Below are 25,310 nucleotides of genomic sequence, written 5' to 3'. Positions count from 1 at the left end.
GCATTTTAAGGCCTTTAAGCACTTGCACAAAAAGATTTTACATTTTATTTAGTAAGCATGTAACCACTTAAATTATAAAAGGAAAAGATCATTTACAGCCAATACATGCAATTTACCATTGAAAATATATGGTTTTTAAAGCTTTTTAGGAGTTATTGAGGTTGAGCCTCATTGAGACTAGTTTGCCAAAGGTTTTTGGTTTTCGAAATAATCTCCAATATTTAACGAACGAATCGATGGACAGTGATGGTCCTAGAGGCAAAGTTGCTCAGAATGAGGAGTTCTACCATGTGGTACGAATGTCGTGGGCGAAAAATTGTGCGAGACACTATACTTTACACATGTGAAAAACACGATGGTGCCCCCGGTGGCCAATTTCTTTAAAATTTCTCACAGGCCCAGCGAGTTTCGTTCTGATCGGTCTCCGTTAACCTTGTCTGTTATCTGCTCACACTTAAGTGGCCAACAGAAGAGATGCGTCATTGTCCTCATAGACAGTGATGGCCCCTCGGACGAAGACGATGCACGGCAATTCGGAGTAACAGTGAAGTAGTTATAGCCGTTTTCATGTTTTTTTCCTGTTATAATACCACCAAGTGGCCAGTCGCCGCATCCTTTTTCACACGACCATAGAATGAGCTCTTACATTGGTGTGCTGAGTTTGGTGAAAATATCTCATTCCGTTCACGAGTTATAGACATTTTAGTAAAAGTGGCTCCACCCACCTCAAACGTTTTGCCTGCCCTTAGGGACTGTGAATCGGAATTTTAACCTTTTTTTTTTTTTGATAACTATTGACAATCAGAGTGGGCCAAGTTCGCAATAGTAGGTTTTTCAAAAAATCCAAAATACCCGGAAATTTCAAAATCCGAGTCATTTCGTAATTTTGACTGCTGTGCCCCCGTTAAGGATGGAACACACCAAGCCGACGCTGACGAACTAGTGGCGACGAAAGCAGACTGCGGGGTTGGCTCACGTCGGCAGTGTCTGTGTCCCAAGTTGCCCTGACACACCAAACCGACGCTCAACACCCGACGGCCAAGTAGCACGTCATTCTGCGCCTGCGCAAGATGAAATGCATTTCCGTACCAGCAGGGGGCAGTAGCTGAACAGCCAATCAGAATGATCAGATGGCTCGACGGACCCACGATCTCTGACGCCGATTCAACATTTCGAATCGGCTGAAAAAAAGCAGATGAGGACCAACTTCAGCCGACGGTGCGGAACACACTGAGAAAACTTAGTTGGCCAACCGTCGGCTTGGTGTGTTCCGGCCTTTAGGCCGATCAGGGCGAGCCTTGGTGACATTATAGGTGGTAAGAGTACTACCAGCCCTTAAAGTGTCTACGACGTACGGTTTGGTCTGCCCGATCACTTTTAGGGGAGAATGCGGATCCTTGGAAAATTTAATTCAGTGCTACATGCTTGAACTTCTAATAATTTAACATTTCCAAAATTTTGACAGGTAGCCTACTGTATAAAATAAACAGAAGTCACTTTCAAATCAAGCAGTTTTTCCTGTAGCGGCGAATTCGTGACCAACTTGAACATGATGCAGAATCTGTGTGCGGAAATGTTTCGCCCACACATGAAATTTACGATCGCCTGGATTCCTATTAAAAAGACTTGATTTTGCCTGCGAAAATTAGCTGAACAATGGTAAATGTGAGCGTAAAAAATTACACCTCACTGCTGAAAGTGTTCTGTGTTCCACTCCGTGCTTTTCAGTTCCCGCTCACACTCAGCGGTGAGAGAAACCCGTTCAGAGCGAGCACTGGCCAAAAGAAAACACACAGAGCTATAGTTTTAAATTTTATTTAAAATGAAAATATATACAATGTTCCCTGCACATTTTTATAACAAAACATAAATCACAAACGGATTACACAGGAAATACTGATTCAAAGAAGCATTCTTTCTGAAACACGTTCTAAAACACATGACTGTCGTAAAACTTGAGGCCTAACAATGTTTACCAGAGACAATAAAAGGCACAAGCAAGGTTTTCCATTACATATAATATAATCTACCCATAATAAAATATTACTTTTAAATGTAGTGTGAGCAACATCAGAAAGCATGTAATATGCTGAGCGTATTACAGTAGGAAGCAGCATTGAGAAACATGCAAGTTAACTCAGAGCAAGACCTGAACCTGATACAAATGTGATCTAGGACTAGAATCCCTCACCCGAATCACAATGATGCAAGCAGTAATGCGTTTTTACGGTACTTTACAAAAGCTGGTCACACTGGTTTCTTTCAGGGTTAACTGACTCGCATGAAATCAGATCTGCTGACTAATGCTAATGTAATCACACAAGTAAAAGAGAAAGAGGTGCTGGCAGGATCTTTAGCTGCTGAAATCATTTTGGGTCATTTTTTGCCTTCTATTTCTTTGTGAACACAGGGTGGTACGTTCACTCCAGAGTACCTTACATGCGTTGATCTATTATGATGCACAACATTGAACAATATGCTCTGCATCAGTTCTGATTTACTACTTTTACTACAGTAACTCTGAACAGATTGCAGCCTGATCCCAGTTTTCAATGGACACAGAGTCCAGTTTACAGTCCCTCTCGTCAAGATGCCAGTAACGGTTTGTGGCAAAAAAGAAATCTAAAATATGATCAATATGAATATACCCTAAAAAAATGCTAGATAATCTAAACTGGTCCAGTCTCTCTATTTGGCATGTTGTTCAAAGATACAATCTAAAACTATACTGAGCATCACTGTAATCCTAAGAATGCCCTTTAATAAAGTGGCAGTATTTAATTGCATATGTTCTACGGAGACCCTAAAAGGACATGGTGATGGAAAACTATACAAGATGGGACAATTAAACGTCAATTCTTTTGCATTCTCTCGCAAATGTTTTGTGTTTCTCGGAGAAACTTTGCGTTCGCTTGCAAAATATTTGAGTTCTTTGTGAGTGAACGCAAAGTTTCTTGGGGGAATGCAAAGGTTTTGCAGCTGAAAGCAGTTTCCTGGGGGAATGCAAAGTTTCTAGGGAGAATGCAAAAGCTTTAAAAATATATATATATATATATATTTTTTTTTCCATCATGTCCCATTTAGGGGCTCTGTCGCTGTTCAATTTTGTTGTCTAGCTACAACTTGACATTTGCAGTGATTATAGACTATCTTCAAAATCAAATTATTCTACAAACGGTTTAATAATATCATTATTGTAATGAAAAGACTAACACAAAATCGACAATAACTTTAAATACATATGTAAACATTCGCTTGGTACAGTTTATCCACGGCGACAATAACACTCACTAGCAGAACGAATTTGCATTAACTGTTTATAAATTCATTCTTACGTCAACACTTTAAGCAAGAATGTTTTTACATGGAAATTTGCTCTGCCAATGTTGAATAATATGAATCATAGTCCCAATGAGTTTAGCTGTACAGTAGGACTAAAGCAAACTTAACTTTCCCTGAGAGACAGAAACTGAACCAGGGTCAGTGGTTAAAGGGAACTTCTGAATTCCCTCTTTGAGGAAGGGAAATAGTTTAAAGCCATATAAACCCAAAAGACAAACAATCTGGGCTTAAAAACAGAATCACAAAAAGCGCTTCATGCACTTAATTTCCCTTTTCAAGAACCCAACATCCCAGTGGAACTGTAATGTCTGTAATCAGAGGTATTTTATAAACCACATCAGTAATGCTATGAGGCTTTAGTTGTATGTCTCTCACTACAGAGATCAATGACGCAACAGTTCACGAGTACAGTGAGGAAGTGGATTTGTAAAGGTTCCTTTTTCCATAAAAAAAAAAAAAAGAGCAACAGGTGAAATCATGCGGGGAAAAGAAAGAAAAGCAAAAATGATTGTCTGATGTCTACATGAGCACAAACTGGTACTTCGGGTTCATCAAACAGCTGGATTTACCTCATTGACATACTCATTTAAAAATAGAATTTGCAAGCAGGAAGTGAGGATGTAAAGGAATAGCTCTGTCATTATTTACTCACCCTCGTGTCATTCTCAACATAATGAAACTGAATGTGTTTGGAACAACATGAGGGTAAGAAATTGAAAATTTCTATTTTTAGGTGAACATATCCTTGTTAATGCTCATGCAAAGACACCGTTTTGTTTTTCTGAATTTATTAATGACCTCCCTTTTTTTTTTTAATCATGAACATAACATTAAACTCAATGCTGACCAAATTATTAATGCACAGCTCAACACAACATTTAAAGGGATAGTTCAGCCAAAAATGAAAATTCTGTCATCATTTACTCACCCTCAAGTTGTTCCAAACCTGTATGAACAGTTTTAGGGCACTCTTGACTTCCATAGTCTTTTTTTTTCTCTCCATACTATGGAAGTCAGTGGGGTTCATCGACTGTTGAACCCCAATCTTCAAAATAACTTTTTGTGTTCATCAGAACAAAGAAATTCATACAGATTTGGAAAAACTTGAGGGTGAGTAAATGATGACAATTTTCATTTTTGGGTGAACTATCCCTTTAAGAGAAATGAAAGAAACTCAGTACAACTAAAGCCAATGGGAAAGGGACAGTTAATCGTTAATATGATCGTTAACAAATGCATTATGAAGTAAAAGAAGTTCTATTCAAACACACTGAGCATTTCGCCGGTCAGAAAGAACTGAGCCGTGATATGTGGCCACTAGAGGTCAGTGATTACCAACAAGAGACATTTCTTATACAGTAAAGATGCTGCCGAGAGCATTTGTAAGCAAGTAACATCATTATAGGAAACTGATATGAAAATAATTTGACTCTAGAATGAACACTCCCAAAATGGATTTATCTTTGACATACTTCTCAATGATGTTTATTGTACTTTAGGGAATGGTAGTGTTTTACCAAGATGAACTACAAAGCTGGACTTCAACCCTAAGTAACAAATAATATACCAGACACATACTGTATCTCTTTCAGGAGGTCAAAGTGCTCATAGTGAAATAAAAGTCATACATTTTCCCCTTTTCCCTGTCTGTCTGTACCTGACACTTTGACTTTCTCTTGCTCTTTTCAGTGTGTGTATGTGTGATCAGTGCCGCAGGGGCACCAGCACCTCGACGTAGTTACAGGGGAACAATCCCGCCTGGCCGCGCACGCTTCCCTCGTACCAGTTCTCGTCTATCTGATTGGTCAGCGTGATGACGTCGCCCTCGTAGAAGCCGAGCTCTCCTTCGTTCTCTGGTTCAAAGTCGTACAAAGCCTTGCAGCACGGCTGATCTGTTGCTATGGAGACCAAAGAATGTTTGATAATAGAGAGGATAAAGGGTGAAGATGCACACAGAGAGGAGAAAGAGGAAAAATGAACAGAGAGAGAGATATTAAAAATTAAAACAGCGAAGTTAACTATTAGTGGAGTGATTATTGTAAGTACAGATGAGGAACATTAAATTAAATTCTTTAACTGATATTTTTTTAGTCAATATGGTACAAAATAGGGCTTTAAACAAAAACTGAAATAAAATGCATGCTTTATTTTTTTTTTAAATAAAGTATTAGCAAAACTCTATATTTTATGAAGTTTTGCAACCATGTTATATAACTAAATTAAAAAAAAAAAAAAATTGTTAAAAATAAAGAAATCCAAGTTTAATAAAAAGGTTAAATAATAATAGATTGAAATAAAAACAAAATGACCAAATAAATAAAATAATAATAAACAATAAATAAATAGATTAATTAATTATTTTTTAAAATACTGATGTGTCATTTTCTTAATTCTAGCAGCAAACATCAAGTAATCGTAACAACAAAATTACCATAATAATAATAATAATAATAATAATTCTAGGTTAATAATAATAAATCAAATTAATAATGAATCAAAATATTAATTTATTAAAATATTATTTTTTTAATACAAATTTAAAATGATTAGTAAATTGTATTAATTTGTAATATATATGATAAAATAAAAAAAACAATATAATAAATATTAGTGCTGTCAAATAATATATATATATATATATATATAATATATGTATGTATGTGTGTGTATATATATATATATATATGTATGTATGTATGTATGTGTGTGTGTATATATATATATATATATATATATATATATATATATATATATATATATATATATATATATACACACATATATAATATGTATATATGTATGTATGTGTGTGTATATATATATATATATATATATATATATATGTATGTATATGTGTGTGTGTGTGTGTGTATATATATATATATATATATATATATATATATACACACACATATATAATATGTATATATGTATGTATGTGTGTGTATATATATGTATGTATATGTGTGTGTGTGTGTATATATATATATATATATATATACACACATACATACATACATACACACACACACATAAATATTATACATTTACAACCTATGTTAGATGTGATTAATCACGATTCATTGATTTGACAGCACTAATATAATAAAATAAAATGGGTATCAAGTAGAAGGGGTATCAAGGTTGAAAGTTCTTGGTTTGTAGTTATTAATATTTCCCATAAGTTATAGAATTTTTTTTGCTTGATCATTTTTCTTATGATAATCTTGGCAGCAATGCTTCAAAATGTGTAAAAATGGAGAGTTGATGTGTTTAAAACTATCTTCTTTCCAAACGGAGTTAATTTTATGTTAGATAATAGTTTAGTTCTGCCACCTCCAAACATGCAGGTCACAAAAGGATCATATTAGTTCTCACGCAATCCAAACCCACCACATGCTAGACAACATTCATCCACTCAAGTCTGAACCCTTCAAATCAAACCACATAACGTCAAACTCTATTGGAATTGTGCCGCATGTGCTGCCTATGTAGTGTGTTCCAAATCAATCACTTATAAAGTTCCATTTAGGTTAGGATGTCGCCTAAGAAGAGACCCTATGTAGACAGTGAGGCAGATCACTAGCTTGTTTGTGTAATGTGTGTGATATTCTAAAACTGTTCATGCAGGTTTTAATAAATAACTCATTCTTGAGTTAAACACGCTCCCCAGTGGATAATTCAACATTTGGCAGATTTATCACGCTTTGATTCATCTTATGAAGGGAAACATCTCATATACATGAGTGAACTGTCTGTGCTCATCACGGTTTGTGTGCGAGTGTGTTTCACCTGAGTGTATTTAGCTGTGGGTGACTCACACTGCTAATTTTCAATAGGAATGGAGGCTGAAAAATCTGGCATATGTAACGGAGGCCAGCTAGAAAGATAAAAGCCCTTCACCATGTCGAGTGTGTGTTTGCATGTGACTCACAATTACGTTTTTGGCGTGAAGATGTCCTGTTAAAGGCGGGGGCCGCTGACGCAAAAGAAAGAAAAACAATAGTCAGTCTCTGCGTGGCTCCACACACACACACACACACACACACACACACACACACACACACACACACACACACACACACACACACACACAGATCTGTGATCAACAACACACTGTCTTTCACAGTGAAAACCAACTGGCACAGGCATCAAATACACACATCCATCCACACAAACATGCACAAACAAATATGTGATAACTGTGAATTGTCTTTATGTATAGAATACCTAGATGACCTTTTACATACTGTGACCTTTGCCAAAATGTGCTGTATACAACAGAGCACACTGCGAGAAATACTGTATCCCTCAGTGCAATACACCAGTGCTGTTATTGTTAACTAAATCCAAAACTAAAAATTTGAAACTGAAATAAAGAAATATATATTTGATAAAAATCTAAAATTAGAAATATTGCCTTGGCAACTATCTGAAATAAACAAGCACTACTACAATTACTAATCATACAACTGAAATAAAATAAATAAAAATAGAAATAGAAAACAAAAATGACAAAAGCCCATAACAAAATTACTAAAACTTAAATTAAAATAAAAAGTGAAAATATAAAAATAAAAGACAAATAAAATACTTTTCATTAATTGAAATTAAAATAAAATAAAATAAAACCTAAACTTAAAAAAAGTCAACAGAAATGTCGATTTGGCAACTAACTGAAATAACTACAGGTAAGTTAAAGTATTACAATTACTAAAACTATATATTATATATATATATATATATATATATATATATATATACAAATTTAAAATATTAATAAATACTATAATATGTTGTCTGATTGAGCAATTGAAAGTAGTTTTTCATAATTTTTTTCAGCATATAACTCAATTTCTATGAGAAACAAGCACTGTAGTCAATAAATATTTGCTTGGCTATGACTAAAGCTCATTTAAATTTTTTCTAGATCTTGAGACATGACTTTATAGTGCCTTGGAAGGCAGTTTGAGACCTCAGACAGTCTGTTTCCTTAGAAGGTTCCATTATACACAAAAGCAAGTCATTGACTGTTTGTGTGAAGGTTTTGGACAGCCAACATTTTAAAATATTAAGTATTACACAGTATATCCTCTGTACAGCATGCAGTGTTCCATTCAGAACAATTGCGTCGTCTTCTCTTGTCTCAGGGGTAAAAACTTGTCTTGTGGAGCATGTGGAGATCTTCTGAGCTTTTTGTTACATGAATCGATGAATATGACCCATTAGACTGATTTCAATTAACCCTTGGTCTTGGTTAAAATTATTTTCAAAAGATTTTTTAAAAGCTGTAATGTGTGACCAAAAGCATCATTAGCCACTTTGATAAAGGAAATTGCATGATTAACCTTTCCTGAAGGTACACACACAGTGTTGAGGGCTTTCCGCATTTCATATCAGCCATTAACATTCAGATTGTGACTCCCTGATGAAATCAAATTTAAAATCAAATCTAGCCACCTCAAAAACGCTGTTAAATTTACAGTAAAGGCTGTGTGAAAGCACATTGGCTCTGTGTTGAATCACGTTTTTATGAAGCCTTATGTAAATGAACAGGACAGGCTCACCTGCGGATGAGTACGAGGGCGGCGCAGCTGGTGGACTCCAGCCTCCGTTGGAGTCTTCCGGCTCTGAGTAATCTGAACTGGGTCTGGACACAGGCACCCGTTTCTGGCGCGGCTGAGACTGGGCCTTGTTTACTCTGCAGAGCACACACACAAACATGAACACAAAGTCATGTAAACCCACACAAACACACACAGGTTGCAACCAGGTAAACCATCTATCAGGGCCTGAAAATAGTTCCCCCAAAAATGAATTTAATATTTAGAACACTTGGAATATATTGCAGAGGTCATACGGTAGGTTAAAGGAAGTATGTAAGATTTTTATGTTAAAATACATTCTCTTAAAGGGTTAGTTCACCCAAAAATGAAATTTCTGTGTGAAATGAACCACACATAGGCTGCAACGTCATTGCACGCCGGCTCAGTATTGGTCAACACTGTACACGTGAGCAGCACAACGCATGTGTGTGATGTTGACGCAGAAGCTGGCCAATACTGAGCCAGCATTCAGACATAAACACAGAAGCCTGCACTGGGTTCACTATGTCAACTGTGTATGACAACAGTTCAAATTGTTAAATAAAGTCGTTATTTTTGTTTTGTTTTTGTGCGCAAAAAGTATTCTTGTCCCTTCATAACATTAAGGTTGAATCACTGTAGTCATGTTGACTGTTTTAATGTTTTTACTACCTTTCTGGACCTCTAAAGGTGCAATGAGGTTGCTGCCTACAGTATGTGTGTTTCAGAAAAAGCTTTTAAGCTTTTGTTCCCATTCATTGTAACTGCATAAGAAAAAGTGACCAAATACGTGATTCAAAATTTCTTCTAGTGTGTTCCAGAGAAGTAATAATCTCAAATGGATTTGGTAGGAATTTTCATTTATGTGATGAAGACAGAAGGATATTCAGGTGGAACGGTGGATGTTCATGTCTAACCTTTCTCTCATCCTCTCTGCCAGCTCCTCCAGGACCTCCATAGACTGTCTGTGAAACTGCAGCTGAGATTCGACCAGAGCTGCGAGCTGACTCACCTGCTCCACCTACAAACAGACACAGACAGGTACAAAGCATGAAAAGAGGTTATTGCTTTAGCAAAAAGAGCTGCAATCCGCAAGCTAAATTTAAAAAAAAAATGAATCAGTATTTTTGTCTTCTAAAAATACCTAAACGTCCTTGAGAGAAAATGCGTTTTCTTCAGAAGCAAAATTACATGTGACAAAGAGGTTTCCAGGAAATATATCTCAACAGCTTTTTCTTTTTTTAACCTGTTAGCCTTCCATTGTACCGCCCACAGTACACATATCTTTCAAAAGAGACCAAAACCATGCATATACACTCTAAAAAAAATGCTGAGTTAAAAAAAACCCAAGTTGGGTTGAAAATGGACAAACCCAACTTTTGGGTTAAAACAACCCAATTACTGTGTTGTCCATTTTTCAATCCAATTTGGGTTGTTTTTAACCCAGCATTTTTTAGAGTGTACTCTAAATGGTTCAAGAACCACATGCAATTTACTTTGGGTAAGTACTCTTATATGTGGAAAAAAAAAAATCATAATACGCACATAGAAACACCTGGAGGGAGCTTTATATCCAAATCATAAATCATAAAATTGAGTTTTATGAAATAAAGATGTGTTAGTGAACAATCCCATGATGACCTAAATGATTCATACGTCAGTTTAATGTCATACATCTGGGCCAGTTACATAAACATAGTCGCTATGTCAAAACTGTGTCTTAAGAACTAGTCTGACCAACTAGCACTTAGTTAAGTTTAATCAGTCTTACTTAAAGGGTTAGTTCACCCAAAAATGAAAATTCTGTCAATAATTACTCAACTTCATGTCATTTCAATGACAAGTGGTACTCACATGGCACACTGAAAAACTTTCTGTTAACTGACATCAATAACTTTGTTTATTTACAGGCCTGCGCTTAAGATCAATGTGGCAAAGAATCAGAAATATCCCGAAGTTTTCACAGTCTCTGGGCTGCAGTCCAGTGTCGATAAAACAGGCTGATAAATGTGCTGGCTCAGCAGACTGTCTGGAAAATATCCAGCACTCATTGATGTGGATCACTGTAGCAAGATTACAATTATATGACTCTGCATGGTCCTGGACTAAAAAAAAAAAAAAAAAAAAAAAAAAAACTTTCCAATAGGGGATCATTTGATTTTTAGTAGAGTTTTCTGAGGCAAGCATCACTTGGGATTAGTGATATTACATTTCAGCGTGTAACCCGTCCTGCACTGTTTGTGCTATTCATAGTTTTTAGTCACGTGACTGTCGCGGAGCTCTGGACGGCAAAACAGCCATGTAATTGCAGCATAAGCCTGTCAATTTTCCATCTTAAAAACTAAAATATGTGAACAATATGCAAGTTTTGGGCACTTGTGATCCATATACAGCACCTGCAGTGATTTCAATCACTAAAAACAGCAGGACGATTTTTTAAAAAGCTAACGTGAAAAACACTAGGGTGGGTTGCACCAATAAGGATTAAATTAAGCAAAGTTTAACACTAATCAAGGATTTGTTGATCTGAGTTTTGTTTTAAATCGAGTTGTGTTGCACCACTTAATTTTAAACACAGATTTAACTACGCAGAAAGACCGTTAGAATTAAAGGGCTGATCAAGCAGCATAGGCGGAAGGTGAACCGACGCCAGGCTAAAGAATCCTTAGTGCAACCCTCTCCTAAAGTGCCTTAATGTATAAAAACAGTGATATCAAAAGATCAAATTCAGTTTAACCCCTTTTGATGATGCATACTATATACAGGTGAGCAGATGAGCACAGAATATGAACGCAATGTGTTTTTTTATAATGGTTTTCGATGGAAAAAATGCTTAATGTGTTGCATTATTATTCTGTGCTTATTTGTTTGCCTGTACAAAGTATGCATAATCAATAAGGTGTATATTGAATTTGGTCTTTTAATATCACCGTCTTGCTACATTAGATCTTACTACAAACCTGGTAAAAATGACTGGCGGGCAATGGAGGAAAGCCTTGTTTTGCCCTCTGGGGGGCGTTCCTTTAAGTGTGTGACATCACGTGAAAACTCTGAATGGATATGAATGATTCCTCAAATCGTGCGGCTTACTAGGAGAGATGTGCTATTACTTTAAAACTTGTGTTTTTGGATGGTAAAACTGAAATTACTGTATTCCTTTCCATGTGTTTTCCACCAACTGGCAACCCGGGGTGTTGAAATACTATTAGGTACAGTAAATTGGCAGTGAGCAGGATCACACAGACCAAAACAAAAACAGACATTTTGACACGGAACACACATTTCAAAGTAGAATAAATGGCTGTAGCCAGTTTTCAGAGAAACAAGTATTTGAACTTAGCATGTTTCCTAAATCTCTAAATAAAAATATTAAGGTAATTTTATGCTGTAGTACAGTCAAAAAAAAAAAAAAACATATAGCACTTTTAAAACAGCTAAAAATAAACTGCATACTAACGCCACTACAGTAAAAGATATATTTTTCAGCAAGAGTTTTCGAAAAGTTCAGAGGCTGAAGTGAGCTTACGTCAGTATCCAGAAGGTTCTGCATGCTGGTTTCGGCTGCATCTTTGGACTCTTCGAACTTCTCCACCGCCATCCTGAGCTCCTCATCCGCAATCTTCCCCTGACGCTTCTTCTTGTAGTCATAATCCAGTCGACGGCCCTCTAGTTTCTTCAGGTGATGCTGAGGTAAAACCAGAGTATATTATAATTATTATTAACAGACCTAGAGGTTTTAAAAGATACATTTACACTAATAATTTCTGACAACAATATGCAGAGGTTAGCCAATTATAACAGTTAATTTACATGTCTTAAATGTACAGAAAAAAACTACTTATTTAACCTAAAGGGTCAAAGAGGGTGGAAAATGGCCATGAAAACTAAAGTAAGACTTTTTGCAGTGCAGAAACCTTATCCTTAACTAAGCTTCATTACAATCTGACACAAATGTTCAAACATTTAGCTAATGACTCATATATATTTAATCAATAAACTCTTATTTGATTTTAGAGAGCAATTGATTGCAGTTTTCCACCTGTATGTCTTTCAGGTCCTTGTCGATTATAGTTTGGAAAGGGTCGATGAAGTTCTGTTTGACGTCAATGTCTAGAGAGTCTTTCACTTCTGCCAGTCTCTTCATGGCCTCTCCCATCTCCACTAAAGCACCACCTACGTTTCGGGTGGAGAACAAAAATATTTTGTTATTATGTATTATGTAAAAAATAAATAGAGAGATCTGAGAATAGCTGTTTAAACAAAGAGAAATATAATATGCTTATACATAGATGCTCAACAGGTTTTGTTTTTGCGCGCAAAAAGTATTCTTGTCATGTTTTGTTGAGATTTTTTTTTGTTTTGTCTGCTGGTACATGTTACTGTAAGAATAATATTTCATACTTAGGGCAAATAATATGAATGAAATATTCTGTACAGTTTCCCATTACAGTTTTTTTTGTAAATGCTTATGAGAAAGAACATTCCTCTTACCAAAGTTGGTGTCCTCTCCCAAGTCTCGGCCGTATTTAAGCATACACTCTCCCAGAAGTCCCTCTGCCTGTGGATAACCTGGGCTCTTCACCTGCCCACGCATCTTAGACATGGTGTTCACCATGGTCAGCCTCGCTCTCGATGCTACAGTACAAGACAGAGAGAGAAGCAGGCAAATGAAAACAAAGAAATATATACTGCAAAAAAAAAAAAAAAAACAGTACTTTTGTCTCATTTTCCAGTACAAATACCTATACATTCTTAAATTTGCATTTACATGAGAAGTAAAATGACATAAGATATAGTCTTATTTTCTAAAAAAAAATGTGTCAAACTTAAGTGACTTAAAAAATAAGTTTAAGAAAATATTTTTTCTTGTTTTAAGCATAAACTATTTTTTTTTCTTCTTCAAAATACAAGACTCATAATATCTTGTGTCATTTTGTTTCTCAAGTAAATGTACCTTGATTAAATTAATAAACTCTGATTTGATTTTAGAGAGCAATTAATTTTTTTTCCAGTTTTTCTCCTAGATGTCTTCAGGATTATAGCTTAAAAAGGTCGATGAAATTTACTTGAAAAACAAAATGGCAAGATATTATATGGCCCAGTCTCACAGACAGGGCTTAGCCTAAACCAGGATTAGGCCTTAGTTCAATTAGGGTATTTAAGTAGCTTTTATAAACGCACACTAGAAAAAAAACATTACTGGTGTGTATCTTGAGACAAAACAATGACACTGACATATTTTAAGATCTGTCAGTACAAGTTGCTTTCAGTTAAAACAGCTCAAACATGCATTTTAGTCTAGGACTAGCTTAAGCCTTGTCTGTGAAACCAGGGGTATAAGTATTGTTGTTGTTTTTTTTTTGAAAAAAAAAAAAAAAAAAAAAGTGAGTTTATACTTAAAACAAGAAAAAACATATGCCAATGGGGTAAGAAAAATATACTTAATTCAAAGGGAAAACAAGTTTCATTTTTAAGTCACTTAAGTCAAAACAAGACTTTAAAACTTATGTAATTTTGCTTCTCAACTAAGTGTAAATTTAAAGTGTCACTATTATTGCTTTTTCGAATATTACCTTTTATGCAGTGTGTAATATAGCTGTTTGTGAACATAAAAGGTCTACAAAGTTTTAAAGATCAAAGTGCACAAAAAATAAAGTTTATTGTCTCCTAAAAGAAAGAACTGATTCAAAATGAGTCATCAGTAATTCTAGTCTCACTTCCTGTTACATACCTACGTAATTGTAACACATTTGCATAATGCCAGCCTATGACATTCATTGGCTGCCCGCGAACAGCATCTACTTTTACCCGCTCTCAAACACTGTATTTGTAACTAAGGCCTGGAAGAGTTTGGTTCGTGTTGTTACTGTTTGTATCACTGTGTATCACGTGCTGAGGAAGATCCGAGGCTGAAATTCAGATAATGTACTAGGAGTTTCTTTCCAACATGTGCTGTAAGCAGTAAGGCCAGGACACACCAAGCCGACACAATATTGGGTTGTCGGAGAGCGCCTGTTGGGCTAGTTTTTGCGGTGTGTTCCACTCATCGGCTCTCATCAGGCTCACGTGGGCAGTTTGCCTAATTCAGTATGTTGAATCGCCGTCAGGGCCGTCGGTGAGAGTGGGAACTCTGATTGGATGTTCAGCTTAGCAAACGAGTCAGTGAACGGGAAATAAAGCGAAAGTGATGAAAGAGAGCAAGTAAGTCAAGACGGCACAGACAGAAGGCTGGTCTAATGTTATGTTATCCTACCCGAACACTCCAAAACATGAATATTTTCATAACAGCATGAGCCACTTAAAATGAAGTTATCAACATAACTGATACTCAAAGTGGTAAGCAAGCCCTGCTGATATAGACAGTTAATTCCATACACACAGGCGCAGAAAGCACGTGTTAGTTTGCAGTCGGCTGTAGTCTGTGCTGTGTGTTCAAGAGAAGATTTTTGGTCCAGATGCAACTGATGCGAGGCGACAACACCTTTTTTTTTAAACAATGTTTAGATATTTGCACTCGAAAACATGACAAAAATACTTAACATGTAATTATTAAAAACTCAGTACATGAGGAATATTTTGTCCATTTTTTACCTGGGTTGGGCTGCAGGTATTCAGTAGTTTTGCAGAGCACATCTGATATGGCTTTACTGGTGATGTCAGCCTTCTGTAAAGCACAAACGTCAGAGAACAGGTGTGTGTCTTTATATCACACGGTCAACAGAGAGGGCTCATTAAATGCTCATTTACAGCTCTCACAGACAAACAAGTGAGATGGACTTGAAACAATCAGTAGTGGTCGCACCTACTAAAACAACAGCCATTCAGGAAGTTAAGGAATATTCAGTGTTCTTTAAAATGTGAGCTTGACAGACTGCTTTTGTGGTCTACTGTGGTTTACCACAGAGAAAACAAAAATGCAAATGATGTGTTTAAAAGCAGAAATGTGAGGCTTGCATTTGTGTTAAAGCTCTTACAGGAATTCCTCTGAAATGTGAGCTATGAGCTGTAAATTTGTCATTTTGAGGTGGGGCAACTTCTCTACGTTGAGGATCGTTTGGTTATGCATTACTGACGTAATTCCTGTGGGCGGAAATGGTATTAACCACCGTTTCTTTTCAGTCTAATGCCAAGCACTATTAAAGCCAATATTGTCAACATTTAACCAAAAACTTGTGATTTCTGAGGATAAAATGGGTAATCATAGGAATGTAACAATATATTTGAAGGCCACCATTAAATAAACTGAGAATTACAAAACCTCTGTGTTTGTTTATCATATACAGGAAGTAGACATAGTTCATATTCCACACAATTATTTGCTAACACAGTTAAGGGGCCTGATGTATAAATGTTGCAATTTTCTACACGCATATCGGGATTTATAAAAATAGAAAGACCATGTGTACGCACTCTCTTACTGGAGTGAGCAAAGAAATAAACTGAATGATTTTAAACTGGTGTTACGAAATATTTACACAAAAGAAGATATTTCATATAAACAGTTGACTTCCACAGTATGGAAAGTCAATGGGGTCCATCAATTGTTTGGTTACCGATATCTTTAAAATATCTTCTTTTGGCTTCAGCAAAACTCTCTCTTTAAAGGAATTAAGCACTCAAGTCATTATCCAAAAGTTAAACAAAATGTATATGAATTTAGATAGAAATATTTGTAGTGGATGCTCTGCTTTTGAACACTTTTCCTGTGGCGTGTGACATTCTAATGTTTTAATGAGTGCTAGGCGCATGATAATTCCTCTTTAAACTAAATTGCAGAAGAGAAAATATTTCTTTGGATACACAAATGGCAATTTTAGTCCATATCTCATATTTTCCTAATTTCTTGTATCACGTGGATGGGAATATGCATAGTAAAACTAGGCATAATAAGCTCCATATATGGTTATTTCAAAGAGACGGGGTGGAGATGCACGTACGCATAATCTTCCACTGACTGGGGAATTTTGCGTAATTCATTTTTTAAATATAAGCATTTACACAGTTACTGTCAGAACTTGTTTTCATGACAAATTTATTTAAACATATATTAAATTAAAACATTACTAACAGGTAAAGCTGCATATATTTAGTGAAATGCTCCCCTCTAGAGTTGGGACATGCTGTGGACACTAAATGACTTGCATGAGGTAAATGTAATGCTAAGTGAGATATTATTCTCAAGCTGTTTTATTGATGTCTTTTCACAGTTGAAACACTGGTTGAGAGATTACACGTAAACATATCTATGCATAGATCGTCCGTTCTTCTTCTGCATTTTTTTCTGTTGTGGCGGTTGGCAAATAGCGTTGCATTACAGCACACGCCCCCTTCTGGATTGGAGTGTGGATCGCCTGTGACTGACTGTATTCATCGTCTGACTGTATGCACCAAACCACAATGGTTTTAGACGAATACATGTTCCGTTACACCCTTATTGCATACACATGATTTTATAGATCTGAAAACTTTTGTGCGTACGTGAAATCTATAGTTTTTGTGCGTATGCACACTTTTAAGATCAAATCTACTGAACGTTTTATACATGAGGCCCGAGAAGTTTTGTTGGCCAGCAAATTGCACCTGCTTATTTGTGTAGAGGATGTTTCTAGCCAACTGTATTGTTGAATTTATTACTTTCAATAAGTAGGAAGAAGGAAGTTTTGATCATAATTAAGAGAACTTGAACATTGGCATCACAATGTGAATGTTAAAAATGTGTTACCCTCTCCAAGTCTTTGAAGTCCTCATCCAGTTTGGTTCCTTCTGCTCCTCCCACCTTCTCACTCACCATCTGAAACATGTCAGTACAAGGATTTTTAATCTGGCTAATGTTTTTTGTTTGATTTTAACTAAACTAAAGATATTTTCTATCCCCTAACCCTAACTTTTACAGAAAACATTTAGCATTTTTAATAAAACTTTGTTTTAGTATTGGACTAATAGAATATTATCCTTCAGAAAACATGCATGTGCAACAAAACACATTTGTGAGATTGAATAATAAAATATTCAAATAGAAAAAAACAAACATTCATTGGTTTGCAAATGTCCAGGAAAAGAGATCAGCTCTTATCTCTTACTTTGAAGCCTCAGGCTTTCATCTAAATACCTGCTGCACATTCAGTTCGCATTAAAGAATGAGCGAGAAAGAGCAATGATGTTTGTCATGTAAGGAACTTCAAACAGATTTTAAATTGTTCCTTTTGTGAGTGTGTTCACATAAGAACTGCCTTTGTGCTGTAAAAATCTTACTTTGTCACAAAAGTATAAAATTAATGCACATGTTACTGTGCTTTGGTGCTCATGTGGGCGTTACAGGTTTGAGTCCGTGCAGCATTTCCCAATTTCATTCCCACTCTTTTCCGATTAATTTCTCATCACTCTGCACTATACTATATATCCATCTAATTAAAATAAGTAAAATCTCAAATAAATTGTAAATATTAATTATTTTTTTAAAAACAAATTGTGAAATTTTTAATCTCCGAAATCATTTTACACAGAAAATATGAGTGGCATTTTTCTAGGGTGTTGTAGATGGTTGTTTCTGAGTGGTTGTTTATTATTAACATGAAAAGAGTCTACCCATAAGTGGCTCAGTTTTATTCACCACTAGGAGAAAATCAAAAGTCCAATCACTTAGAGACATAATAGCACACTTCTCCTCAGCCTTAGTAAACACTACTAATAAAACTTGTGTGAAGATGAGAGAAAAGAAATAAGAACAGCGAAGGAAAGAAATGCAGGAATGGATTCTAAGGGCCCCTGTGGAGTTCCCCATCTGAGCTATTCCTGTTGTTCATCAATGATACTTCCTGTATGGGCGGCAGAAACGCTTAAACTCAGTTTCACACACAAGCACTCCTCCTTTATGAGCTGAACTCTCTCCAAACACAAACACAGAAAGTATGTTAGGTGTATTGTATTACAGTGAACAGGAAGTGTTTGTGTACTGAAATCATATCAAAGGGAAAATATTCAAACAAAACCAAGCAGCACAGCCTGGGTGGCATAATCCAAGCTAATAATTACTCTAAAAGTGTCTTAAGGCTGGAATACAATACTTCTGTGCATATTTTTCAGTCTAGATACAGTATGTCACAATGTCCAGATAAAGCTGTGTGCGCACTGTATGATTTATAATGGTCCTTTACAACTGTTGCTAAGTTGTCAGACTGTACGAACACGCCATTTCACACTGTAGTATCTCAGTTGTCATTAATGTCAGACTGTACGGCAGTCAAGACGTGTTAAAAACAGACGAACGCAAGAAGTTTGGGGTTTTACCAATCCGTGACACCGTGAGCTGCATTTAAATGTGGGATAGAAATGGTGGCTAGCAAACAAAAACAATCTCTAGTGTGGCCTCCCTTGAAAAGAAAACTAGAAAAAAAAACAAAGACAATGTGTGTGTAGCAAGTGGTGGTTCGTTGTTTTCTCACTAATTGCGTCATTGGGTTCTGCGCTCCTATCGGTTTTTGATTTGATAGTTGTAGGAGAAGCCACACCGTGGGACTGTGCGTCAAATCTAACATTGCCAGAATTTCGTCTGAGGTAAAATGTGATCGCAATGGTCATTAATTGGCTGTTGGTGTACATGTCAAACTAGCGATCAAAGACTTCAGATTTTGGCCTAGGATCCGAGGAATCTTTCAGTATTCAGAAACAAGGCTTTTGTGTATGCAGAAGGATGTTAAATGCCTCAGGGGGTACTCTACTCTAAAAAGTTTGGGAACTACTGGTGTAAGGTATAAATTTATATGGTTATTTTGTCATCCACAAGATTCTGATAGCTCCTCCCCCTCAGCTATGTAATTAAGGCTGCAATGGCCGAGTGCATGAAGTGTTCAACATTCCACACTTCGTTTTTTTGATTAATTAATTGCCTCATCCAGGTATTTAAAGTGCACTTTAAATTCGAATTTTCAGCGTGAACACACTACTCGCACTATTTATACTACAAAACGGCATACAAATGGGACACACCTATAGTGAGCATCGATGCACTGGTTTTCACAGTGCATTGTGGGATTTTTTAGGGAGCGAAAGTTTCAGTGCACTGGAAGGATTTCGCGATTGAGACAGCCCTCAAAATGGCTGACTCCCTGATCAATGCCCTGACTACTGAACTAGGGATCTGATTGAGACACATCCTATAATTCTATCCATTCAAAGGACATCAGACATATTTGATGTTCTGAGCCGATTTTAGAACACATTGTTTTCTTTTGTCATGTATCTGTGGGAGTTTGTTTTGTTCAGAATGACTTGAAAGTGTAATAGTGTGTGATCCTCAGTCATTTAGTCTATGTTGCCCAGTTTTTCTCTGTAACCATTTACAAAGTTGGCAAGTGTATGATGCCTAGTGCTTTGCTTTACACAAAATGACAAATCTGTTCAGATATTAAAAGTTGTGTAGAGTATTCCAGTTTTTAGTCAGCATCATTATTGTGAATTATTGTTACTGTTTAGTGCTTGACTAGCCATTAAATTTTAAAGAACCAGGATTTCCATGTCATATTATAAAACAGAATTGGTCGTGCTTGAACTGCAAAAACAACGAAGTTGTGTTTGTGAGAGCTAATTTTAACAGATAGCTTTGGAAACAAGTCAACAGCTAAGACTAAAAGTTGGGAGTTAATTAGTGAAGAAATATCACAGCAAAACATTCAAAACTTCTCTCCCTATAGGGTGAATGCCACTAAAGATTTTCACGGCTCTTTGAATCTCATACAGACAAATGTTTATAAAACACACACCCAGCCTTCAGAGAGAAGTAACACATGTGCATGCATATTTGATTGACAGCCCTTCATACAGTGGCTCTATTGTATGGCTCTGAGCTGCTAGTGTCCTATTATGATTCAGATGGAGGTGTGGACATAGACACTGATCACAGATCACTTTTCTAGAATATGAGAAATGAAATACATTTGCACAAAACACTCCATCTCAAATGAATCTCATCTTAAAGTGCTTGTATTCATGTAAAGTAATCAAAACTGAGGTGATTTTGTGATACACATTATCAATATGATTTCATAGTTATGCACCAATACTAAAATCTTTGACCAATCCTGATGAACTACAATAATTACTTTTTTGTAATGGCTGATAACTGATATGATAACCAATGTTATCAACATATACTGCTATGCAGGTATGATAATATTGCTGCTGATTATCTGGTGCAACTAATCCATATAATTTTTTAAAATTAAAATTTAGATTGAAATACTTCTGTAAGGAAAATCATACATAGGCACAGTTTATATTTGTCAGTAAAACTAACTTAAAGCATTTAAGCAGAGAGGTTTAGATCAAAATCTAAACAGGAAAAATCAACCCTCTGCTCCTAATATCATCTTTATCAGATTGATACTGATCATTTAAAAAAAAAAAAAAAAAAAAAAAAAAAAAAAAAACTAAAACTAAAAAAACTATATTTACACTCCAATATTCAAGCCTCTGTAGGGTTTAGGATTAAAAACATTTTTATAATGCTGCACGCTTTCATATGAAAGGGAAGTCATATAGTTCTCTGCCCTAAGGCAAATCTGACAACTTTGTTTCTAGCGTACAGGAACAAAGGCATCAGCTTTACACATTACAATATGAAATACACAACTTAGCCCACATGGAAATACGCTTCAGTTAAAAAAAAAAAAAAAAAAAACTCTACCGTATAACAATACAAGTGACGTCGGTGCAATAAACACTTCTCGTCAACCTGTACAAGTAAATGCCACCTAGAACAAAAAAAAGAGCAGGTGATAAAGAAAGAAAGGGGAGGGAGAGAAAAGTCTGAAAGAAAACACCTGTTCTGTCTATTTGGTGGACAGGTACTATACTTGCTGTGTACAAGAATCCAGTCTGACGACTAAATTAAACACTGAATTCTTCACACACCTCTTATAAATCTTTTACACGAATACATAGTTGGATATTTTCCAAGAATAGCAGGTGAAATCAAAGCAGGGATCTCTATTTCACAACACCAAAATGCCCCATTTTAACACCTGAGATTCATTATTTAATCCACAAATTTCAAGGGTTAGTTCACCAAGAATTCCATGATTTACTCACCCTCAAGCCATCCTAGGTGTATATGACTTTCTTCTTTCAGTCAAACACAATCTGAGTTATATTAAAAAATATCCTGGCTCTTCCGAACTTTATGATGGGAGTGAATGTGGATAAATAAATATGGATATTTTTGCTTACAAAACTGAATCACTTCGCTTTAGAAGGCCTTTATTAACCCCGTGGAGCCGTATGGGTTACTTTTATGATGGATGGATGTGCTTTTTTGGGCTTCAAAATCTAAAGTACCATTCACTCCCATTATAAAGCTTGGAAGAGCCAGGATATTTATTAATGATTGTGTTTGGCTGAAAGAAGAAAGTCATTTACACCTAGAATGGCTTGAGGGTGAGTAAATTATTTTTGGGTGAACTATCCCTTTAAATTTGCTGTCTGCGGAGTATAACATCTTCGCAGCTGGAAACAGTTATAAATAGTTGACAGCGGGACAACAGGCAATGTTGGTATCAGCAAACAAAAGACAGCATACTTGCATTCAGTCTGCACTATTTTTTAACTGTCATCTATAGCTGTTGCATCATATCTTGCTGTTTTATTTTAAGACAACATGTCAAGTTAAATCTGTTCAACTTTTTAGACTCCGCCTCCTTAGAAAATCAATAAACCAAATAATTTGGTCAATGTACTAACATCTAAATACCACGAGAATATTTATGAGTAGAATCAGTTTGAATGTTTTTGACTCTCCAAAATTCAGCTTACCACAAATAATTCAAACTTCAGCCCTGTTTTATTCATACTTTATGTAAACAGTCACTATGATCCTTTTCAACATGAACAATGACTATTTTGAACTATGACTTAAGATCAAGATGGAACATGCATTCTGTAAGGACTAAAAAGGAAAAAAAAGTTAACTAATGACTTAGGTTTTACTAGAAGTTCACAAGAAGTTCCGCATTTTCAACCCTGCAGGCTTTAGGTTTTATTGTAGTGAGGCTCAGTGACTGCAAGATCTCCCATCTGACATTAAGATGCTTTCAAATGATTCTTCTGCAACATGTAGGTGCATGTTAGACTTGTTTTGTGTGAGCAATAAGGGTAAAGGAATGTTAGACTGGCTTGTTAGACAAAAACTTGTTAGACAAAAACTTCAAGCAAATGTCTGAAATTGCAAGTTAATGTGCACTGTGTTCTATAAACAGGCTTCATTCTGATTAAATGCATGACTGTTTTGGAGCAGAAGACGGATTAAAAGCTAATCCAGCCAAAAAAAATATATTATCTTAGAATCTCATTCAAAATCACTTTGTTTATCTGCCTGGCATGGACTTAAACCACTACACAAGATTCACAAGTATCTGAGAAAGGTTGTTTACTAACCACACAATGAAATAAAGCAGCATTATTCACACTGAATAGAAAATAAGTGAGGTAATTTGATCCGACTGCATCTTTAGTCTTAACTTTCTGCAAGGTATTACTTACACACAGTGCAAATGTTCGGTAAAATGGTGGGCAAAGAAATAATGATATATGACTTTATATATAATGATATATTGAAAATCATTTAAACATTATTTATACATTTATTATACTGCCTATTATTTATGGCTGCATACTGTATAAATCATCGTATTGCAGTTTTTTTGAAGTGTAATACAGTAAAACATTGCGGTGTTACTTGTTTGCAAGAAAAAAACTTCAGTAAAGAGAATTAGAGGGTAAAATATGCACAATCATCATGAGAATCACATTGCAAAATGTTGCAATAGGCTTAATTTTGTTTATGCAAAATAGAACTTCTTATACTTTTCCTCTTTACTGTGACCTGGACATGTTTTTGTACAGTACAAAGGATAAATATGTTTTCTTCACACATTACTGGTAAACATTGTATGCATCACCTGCAGACAGCTCCTTAGTGCACATCAGCTAAATAAGGTAAGTATTCTGCCAGTAAAGTACAAGTGCTTCCTGTTCAAAACACTCAGCATATAAGTTTCATCTAAACTGTTGACCACAGGTTTATCATGGACAAGGTGGTGCAAAAAAAATGTGTTGCAATGTTTTTGTCATGATGATACACAGTGCATTAACAGCAACCTGTTATCTCTTTGATTGTGTCATATCTGTATACTTCACTATAAAAAAAAACTTTATAGTGAAATTTTTATAGCTCTAACTTCAGAGACGTGATTTGAAATTATATGAGCTTGGTTTATTCATAAAGCGCTTGTCTTTTGAGGTCACTCTCTGGGTGACATCTGTTTCCTGCAAGTTTTTCCCTATAAATATTAGATTTAAATTTTAGATATAAAAATCTATTATAAACTCAAAAAAGCAAATAAAAAGTATGTATATATAAATATATAAAAAGTCAATTCCCACAAAGTGTCTCAAAATGTACTGAGCTGCCTATCCAGACGTGTTTAAAACGCACTTGTGATCGCCAAACATGTTGTCTATGTAGGGTTCTCACTACATTTTAAAACACAGCCAGACTTTAACTTTTACTTCACCACAGCAGAGACGACCCCGGATGAAATAATTCAAACAGAATTTGAACAGACGCCGCAAATGTTTCTTTATAACTTACGGTATATTATTTGTTTATTGTTGTATCTAATCTGTGAGTTTATGGTCGTGCACCAGTTGACGTGGAAACACTCACCTGACTCGCTTTATAAAACTGTTTCTTCAGTCCGGCAACAGACATTTTTGCGTCGGATCCTTTCGCTTTGACAAATTTAGATGTTATTTAATTCACCCAATATTTAAAAATTAAACTATAGGCGTCAATAGAGCTGTAAAAAAAAAAACTCTAACAATCACAACTCCTTCTTCCTGCTCGGCCAGAGTTTGAACCTGCAGGGCACGTCACAGCCCATCTACACTGCGACGCGACGCAACTAGAACGCTCCCAAACACGCGTCGCGTATAATAAGAGAGTTCTGATTGGTCAACTGGTTGCCGACGTCAGGGTTCCCATTTCTAAAGATTTCAATATTATTGTCAAGTTCATTTTGTAATGTATTAATATTACGTGTTTTATATTAGTTAACGTGTACTTTGTTATGTATGTCTGACAATAGAAAAAAATAATTATGGAAGCATAACTATCTGAACTGATTGGTCGATTGAGTGCGTCGCGTTGCTTGCCGACAGAGCTGAGTGCAGAAAGCTCTCCAGCTTCCGGGTTAAACTTTAGCCTGTGAACAGTTTACTATCTTTACCACACTTAATACATTAAATTTGTTACTACATGTTTTTACTAAAAACAGCGTCAAACAGCATGAATACACAAAAATCCATAAATAGATTTTCATATTTATTAAA

General features: G+C 35.7%; 1 protein-coding gene across 2 annotated transcripts; it reads right to left on the bottom strand.

Moving 5' to 3' along the window:
- Nucleotides 1-1,799: 1,799 nt before the first annotated feature.
- On the bottom strand, nt 1,800-24,897 carry sh3gl1a (SH3-domain GRB2-like 1a). Of its 2 annotated transcripts, XM_051866483.1 has the most exons (10): nt 24,646-24,897; nt 17,650-17,718; nt 15,519-15,591; nt 13,419-13,562; nt 12,967-13,100; nt 12,454-12,612; nt 9,845-9,948; nt 8,910-9,043; nt 7,277-7,321; nt 1,800-5,240 (listed from the first exon to the last, which is right to left on the bottom strand). In XM_051866483.1, the coding sequence occupies exons 1-10, from the start codon at nt 24,688-24,690 to the stop codon at nt 5,047-5,049; spliced, it is 1,101 nt and encodes a 366-aa protein (XP_051722443.1). In that variant the 5' UTR covers nt 24,691-24,897; the 3' UTR covers nt 1,800-5,046. The 2 variants fall into 2 exon arrangements, with proteins under 2 accessions (XP_051722443.1, XP_051722453.1); XM_051866493.1 differs by lacking the exon at nt 7,277-7,321.
- Between the last annotated feature and the right edge of the window lie 413 nt (nt 24,898-25,310).

Source organism: Ctenopharyngodon idella, chromosome 2 (genome assembly GCF_019924925.1).
Source record: "Ctenopharyngodon idella isolate HZGC_01 chromosome 2, HZGC01, whole genome shotgun sequence".
NCBI lineage: Eukaryota > Metazoa > Chordata > Actinopteri > Cypriniformes > Xenocyprididae > Ctenopharyngodon > Ctenopharyngodon idella.
This window is presented reverse-complemented; position numbering and strand designations above follow the sequence as displayed.

What these genes read in the sequence shown, in the direction of transcription:
- sh3gl1a (XM_051866483.1), bottom strand. Translation starts at nt 24,690, where the DNA reads ATGTCTGTTGCCGGACTGAAGAAACAGTTTTATAAAGCGAGTCAG. An exon ending in ACTTCAAAGACTTGGAGAGG is followed by an intron (nt 15,592 to 17,649) that starts GTAACACATTTT and finishes TGTGCTTTACAG; the next exon opens with AAGGCTGACATCACCAGTAA. An exon ending in GGGAGAGGACACCAACTTTG is followed by an intron (nt 13,101 to 13,418) that starts GTAAGAGGAATG and finishes CCCGAAACGTAG; the next exon opens with GTGGTGCTTTAGTGGAGATG.